This window comes from Epinephelus fuscoguttatus, linkage group LG16, assembly GCF_011397635.1.
Source record: "Epinephelus fuscoguttatus linkage group LG16, E.fuscoguttatus.final_Chr_v1".
In the NCBI taxonomy this organism is placed as follows: domain Eukaryota; kingdom Metazoa; phylum Chordata; class Actinopteri; order Perciformes; family Serranidae; genus Epinephelus; species Epinephelus fuscoguttatus.
Genome location: NC_064767.1, coordinates 6,624,659 through 6,631,632, shown reverse-complemented (window position 1 = coordinate 6,631,632; position 6,974 = coordinate 6,624,659). Strand labels below are relative to the sequence as shown.

General features: G+C 40.4%; 1 protein-coding gene across 1 annotated transcript; it reads left to right on the top strand.

Annotated features, from left to right (window-relative positions):
* Positions 1–1,769: 1,769 nt before the first annotated feature.
* On the top strand, positions 1,770–6,440 carry LOC125903836 (kelch-like protein 10). Its single transcript, XM_049601000.1, has 5 exons — positions 1,770–1,897; positions 2,237–2,726; positions 4,021–4,614; positions 4,779–4,928; positions 6,141–6,440. The coding sequence occupies exons 1-5, from the start codon at positions 1,770–1,772 to the stop codon at positions 6,438–6,440; spliced, it is 1,662 nt and encodes a 553-aa protein (XP_049456957.1).
* Positions 6,441–6,974: the final 534 nt, after the last annotated feature.

Here is a 6,974-nt window from a genome sequence, read left to right as displayed (position 1 = left end):
AGAAGACATTGTGCAGTAAAATGTTCCCTGCCAGTGTTTTACAGCAGTAGAACATGTATTAAGATCAGGGGCGTAAACATAGACAGTGCAAGAAGTGGGTTGCACTGGGGCCCATGAGGTGGAGGGGCCCATAAAGAGAGTGGTCAGTAGCATCTATAACAAATCATATGCTTATTCCAAATAAACTATAACTAACTAAACTAAAAGTAAATGTATTCATTATCAAGCCAAATGGGCTCATTCGTTGTTAGATTCATACATACTATATATTATGTAGATTATTTTTATTGATGCAATCACACGCACAATTTTTTTTATGTTGTAGCAAGCTGCAATATAGTCTCTTACACAGACGCCAATGACGTCGGTACGCTGGCTGACTCTGTCGCCTGTGGACATTCCCAAAGGAAAGTTGTAATAGAACTAGTGCTGGCTCTCAGTGGCAGTGATGGGATTGGATCCAAATCTGTGTACTTCCGTACTTCTTCGACCAACAGCTGATTAGCTTTGCCTTACACCCGCCTACACCGGAATTGCTGTTCCCCGAATTGCTGTCCGTAGTACAGCAGAAAAGGAAGTGTTCAGTGCATCGCAAAAAGAGATTAAAATGGATATGATTTCATTTGATTCAGCTATATTGCAGAGCTGCAACGTCCACAAGATTGGAGAAATTAAGGATTTACCTATGGCAACACCATCACGTGGTCTGGATATCCCCGGCCATTTCTATTACAAATCGAAAGACGAATGTCCCCAGACTCCCATTACAAAATAAAGGAGGCTGGTCACACGAGACTAGCTGCAATAGAGCTAATGTTATTCATTTATACTGTTTGACAATGCAGTGTATTTTTTTTTAAATCTTCATCTGCAAAGCATGAAATTAAGACAACAACAACAATACAATATTTTTAAAAATGGTAAGAGCTAAGAAGAATAGTATGTACAGAGGCAAAAACAAAACAGAAGGAAATAAAACACAAAAATTACAAATCACAAAAGTACAAATCAGGCATTAAAAGAAAAAGCTTTCCTTTAAAAATATCTTTTAGGCAATGATTTAAAAACAGGTAATGTGCTAGCATGAATACCTTAAAGGGTAACTGAGGAATGGACACATAATTTGAGGTAGCCAACAACCTGATTTTATACATCTGAAGAACTATTAAACTATTAACTATTAAAAATTAAACTCCTTGGCAAACAAACCAGGCATTTAAGGCAGGTGTTGATTCATCAAAATGTGTAGCCACACCAGGCTAGTCGTGGTGCATTCAAGTGAGGTTGCATTTAGCTTATGTGTCTCTATACATACTGTTTGTATATCACTCTGTACTTAACTGCTTTTGCACTTCTGGTTAGATGCTAAACTGCATTTCATCATCTTAGTACCTGTTGTACTCTGTGTAATGACAATTAAGTTGATTTTAATCTAATAAGTGGAGATTCCTGATTTTTCTCCATGCAACAAGTTGTAATGTGTGCTGACATTTTTTAAATATCTTAACATCAAGTGAAAATGCAGAAAACACAAAAGCTTTTTTTTTTTTTTTTTTTTTTAAAAAGGTAACAAGGCAACAGAGATGTAAGCAAAAACATGTGACTGAGAGCTTCATGATTTTCAAATCAAAACAGGTCAAAGTTATTAGAGACTGCAGCTTACTAGTTAATTTACTGTACATAGTTATTTTAAGGGAAAGGATCATTTAAAAAAAGACATTTTCAGCAGCTCCAATGAAGTAAGATCAAGTAAGATTTTAACAATCAGCATGACCTTCTATAATACAATTAATGAGCTCCGTCTGGAGGACAAACTGTGTGACGCTGTGATCAGAGTCGATGGCGTCGACTTTAACGTCCACATGGTCATCCTCTGCAGCTGCAGCTCGTACTTCAGGTGAGCTGGTGGATTCTGAATTTATTTCATTTCATGATATTTATCATGTGATTAAATGTAATATAATGCAGAAAGATTTAGGAGGTTTTGAAGGTCTTTGCTGGAGTTGGACTCCAGTTTGGACTGGCCAAACTTTCAGGGGTCACATTGCATTATGGGAAACAGGTGCAAGATTTTGAAAAGGTAGAAATAAGATGATATCTCTGGTTCTGCAGCATCAGTTTTGAAATGCTAAAAGGGTGAAATACTTTTAGAAATTGTAGAGCTAAGACAGAAATATCCTCTTAAAAAGCCAGTTCCTATGACTTAAATGGACTCTTCTGAATCTTGATCCCACAGAGATCTCTTCCGCGGTAAGACGTCAACATCCGAGCAGCAAGTCTACACTTTTTCCCAGGTGTCACCCACTACAATGAGCCTCATTCTAGACTATGCCTACACCGGCCTTGTTGTGGTGACGGAGGAGAACGTACTGGAGCTGCTGGCGGGAGCAGACCACTTTGCCATCAAGGGCATTGTACAGGCCTGCTGCAACCTCCTGGAGCAGCAACTTAATTACAAGAGCTGCGTCCACATCTGGATGTTGGCGGGCTCCCACAAATGTACTGAGCTGAGGCAAAAGGCCTATCTCTACATCCTGCATCACTTTGAGGAGGTCACAGAGCACTCTGAGAAGTTACTGCAGCTCTCTGTGGGGCAGATGGCAGATTTAATCGAGAAGGACGAGCTCAACGTGAGGCAGGAGAGCGCCGTGTTTGAGACCATCCTACGCTGGATCAACTATGCACCTGAGGAACGCAGGGGTCACATGGCCACGCTGCTGAGCAAGGTGACAAAAGGCTGGAACAGAATTATTAGGCTCATCTGATATTTCTTGCCTCATGATCTGACTGAGCTGCCATTTTGACTGGCTTCATTGTTTAGACAGAGAGTTTGGGAGTTGGGTTATGTTGTCTTGTTTCGCCCTAACCAGTCACTAACTGGTAACCTATCCACACTGTAGACATTATTGCCAGTTGACATAGAAACTGCTGTAACAGTTGCTAGGAACAATTAACCGACTGTTGTTCGTGACAATCAAAGTCACAAGTCTTGTGTCCATTTTCATGTCTGAGTCATTATGTTTTCTGGTTGTCAGTCCATCCATCCATCCATCCATCCATCCATCCATCCCATGAAAACAATTTCTGAAGAATGCCTCATGGAAATTTCTTCAGATTTGGCACAAACTTATTGGATTTTGGAGTTCAAAGGTCACAGTGACCTCAAAAACAGGTTTTTGGCCATAACTCAAGACCTCATATGCTAATTAGGACAAAATTGTATATCCAAAAGGTCAAAGGTCATCTTCACTGTGACATCATAATGCTCAACAAAACACTTTTCTAGTCATTATTCAACATCGTAACTCGGGAACAGAAGAGAAAACATTTGGTCAGATACTAAATTGGTGACACTAATCCTAAACTATGCTGATTGTATCGATCTTCTGCGCTGCTGGGTTGAAGATGTGTCCATGTTTTATTATGTAGCTTCCTAGCAGCAACATCCATATTTAAAACATTGTCAGCTGTCATTGCTACATATGAGTCCGCGATGGCATTTGAGGTGGTAATTCTAGTTCTATCACTGTCTTGCACAGATGTTGCTATTTTTGCAACCATAGCACAGGAAGATTGTGTCCCCCATTCAAAGCTCTGATTGGTCAACTGTTTTACAAACTGGGGAGAAAATTTTATTTAGTTTCAAAAAACAAGCAACATTAAATTCTTTTTGCTTCAACACTGTAAAACGATAAAACAGGAAAACTTCCAAAGGGGAATTAATTATTTTTATAGGCCTTGTAATTTTCAGGGCCTATAAACCCTTGTTTCAGTTGTCTCAAGCAAAAACAGACATCAAGTAAGCTTTGGAAAACAGATGATGATTTAAACATATCTTTTTCCTTTGGTGATGGCCATGGTATACAAGGTTGTGTTTTTTGCCTCCAACTGGTTGCCTATATTTGTATAAGAGAACAAGGTATTAACTACTTTTAAAAACATTAATAGCCAGTGGAGTGTCTACACTAAATTATCCTTTCAGGGGCTGATATCTCTAACAGTCTCCTTGTCTCTGTCCAGGTGCGCCTGCTGTTAATGTCCAGTAAGTACTTGGTCAATACTGTGATGGTGAATGCTCTGGTGATGAAGAGTCCATTATGCAGGACCATGGTGATCCACACCCTAAACACCCTGCTTAAGTCCAAAACAAGGAGACCTCTGACCCGCACACGCCTGCCGTCTGCTGTGCTGTTGGCTATTGGTGGTTGGATGAATGATGCTCCAACCAACAGGATTCATTTATATAATGTTCGAGCTGACAGCTGGGTGACAGTGAACAACAGCAGAGAGGCTCCTCGAATGTTCCACGGATGCGTCTTCCTCAATGGATTTGTCTACTGTGTCGGAGGCTATGATGGGTTTAAATATTTAAGAAGTGTACGAAAGCTTGACCTTGTCACCCAAACCTGGCAAAACGTGGGGTCAATGCGCTTAGTCCGCTGCTATGTCAGCGTGGTTGCACTGGATGGCTGCATATATGCCATGGGAGGCTGTAATAAAAGTGGAAGACTCAAAACTGCAGAACGATACCAGCCTGACACCAGCCAGTGGACTCTGATTGCACCAATGCATGAATACAGGAGCAATGCCAGCGCCACGACATTGCACGGCAAGGTAGGTGGAACTGAGGACCTTAAAGAGCAATCCAACAGCAGCTGGGAATGTTTTTGTGCAGACCTCCAGTGGTTTAACTCCCTGCCTTGTTGCAGTGATGCAGATGTGTACATGTGGCAGCATGACTATCAATAACTGACATCGTCATATCGAATTTTTTCTAGGTGTACATTTGCGGTGGCTTCAACTGGGCTGAACCTCTGTCAACTGCTGAGTGCTACGACCCTCACGCCAACCAGTGGACACTGATCACCCCCATGGGAAATGGGTATGACGCGACTCTGGCCATCGCCTACAAAGACCAAATCTATGTAGTAAGCAGAGCACAACACATTGATGTCAGCACACTTAGATACCCCGAAACAAACGAGATAGGAATGGACTGAAATCAAAACATGGATTCAACATGGGGGCGTTCTGGGATTTTGGGGGTTGTAATGACCTGAGTGCCTATTTACATTCTACATCTACACACAAGTTACACATGTACTGCTTTTCCACCAAATGAGCGATGGTTCCTGAACTAGTTCTGTTCATGATTCCTGGAACGTTGGTGCTCTATAGTGAACCTGCCTGCGTTTCCAGCACTTTTGAGCAGAACCATTGTAATTTCGGAAGTGTCGTCAACAGAGGTCATTGGAAATGCACAGTGGTGGTAAACAATGGTAGAAAAATCGTGGTTCTTGATGCTATATTCATTCACAATTCTCTCTCTATCCCACTCCCACTGCTTTGCTAAGACCTCTCCATTCATGATATTTTCTGTTCTGTCACCAGACCATCAATTTCTGTTTGTCATTGCTGATTTAAATTTCTGCTTGGTTGCTGGGCCTTATTTTCTTTTCAACATTCTATGTAAGTTGGTCTTCAATGATCTTAATTTCTGTTTGGTCTTTTGACCTTTTATTTTCATTTTGGCTCTTGCTGACCTTTTATTATGTTCAATATGAAGACACCCATGGTCTTTGGACCTCATGCACCATTCACTGTATCTTCAGTTTGGTCGTTGGTGTATCATTTCATTATAAATCTCTATTTATCTACTTTTCTTCCTCCTTTAAGTCATCAATTTAGACCTTTTCTGATCTCATTCATGGCTTCATTTTCATGGCTTCACACACCCACTGTTATCATCAGTTTGTGCTTCATGTCAAGAAAAAACTGTTTTTTTTGGTTCCAGCTGAGAACTAACTTTCAGGTTCTGAGCATTTTTGTTTTTTGGTCAAAATGCTCTGAATGATTCAGCTTAGGTGCAGGAACAGAGACAGAACCAGTTTCATGTTGGTGGAAAAGGAGTAGTGGGGAGATGTTAACTGGACCTTTGTAGGCCAAAACAAAAATAGAATTATATTCTGGCATTTCATAGAAGGCTGTAAAACTGAATTTATACCATAAATTGACATAAACAGACTTTTTTGGTGGCTAGACAAAAAAATTCTTGGTGTTGGGGTTGAGCTTTTACCTGTACTGGAGTATTTTTCCATTGTGGTATAAAAGATTTAAATGTTTCACCATTCCTCTCCCAGGTTGGTGGCCTAAGAGAAACTTCACATACGAGCAGAGTCATCGCTTATGATCCACAATCAAACCAGTGGAGTATGGTGAATCACATGATTAACCCTCGCAGCAGCTTTGGCATCGCTGTGTTGGAGGACCAGCTGTATGTGGTTGGAGGGCTGAACGATTATGGCATCATCTCTAAGGTGGAGCGCTATGATGAAAAGACTAACGCGTGGTCCGTCGTCCAGGACATGGAGGTGCCCTGCAGCGACCTCAGCTGCTGTGTGGTGGAGCGATGCCCCTTCACTGCTGCATACCTGTCATAACCATGTCAACCCTCATCTAGATGTGTATTTATATTTTGTATAAATCTGAATCTTTAAACTGAAGCTGTCAAATAAATATTAGTGGAGTAAAAAGTGCAATATTTGCCCAAGATGTAGTGGAGTAGAAGCATAAAGTTGCATAAAATGGAAATACTCAAGAACCTTGAATTAGTACTTAGGTACAGTAATTGAGTAAACTTCACCAAGTTATAGCCTTATAATTCAGGTAGTTCAGTATTATCAAGTATGCAACTGATTTGTGACAGATTTTTTGTGGCCTAGGGGACAGAGGTAACAGATTTTTTTCTGGTAAAAGGAAAATAACTCCACAGATTGGGACCTGGATCAATAGTTTAATAAAGTGACAATACCTGTAATTTACTAACTAAAAGATGTGGATTTGAATAAAGGTAACAGCCTATTAGGTCTAAATTAGCTCACCACCTATAAATAGGTCTTTATGAGCATTCATTAATATGATTTAGCAGTTCTTCATTAATTCTCCTACATGCTTGTCACATGGGAGAAGTTTCA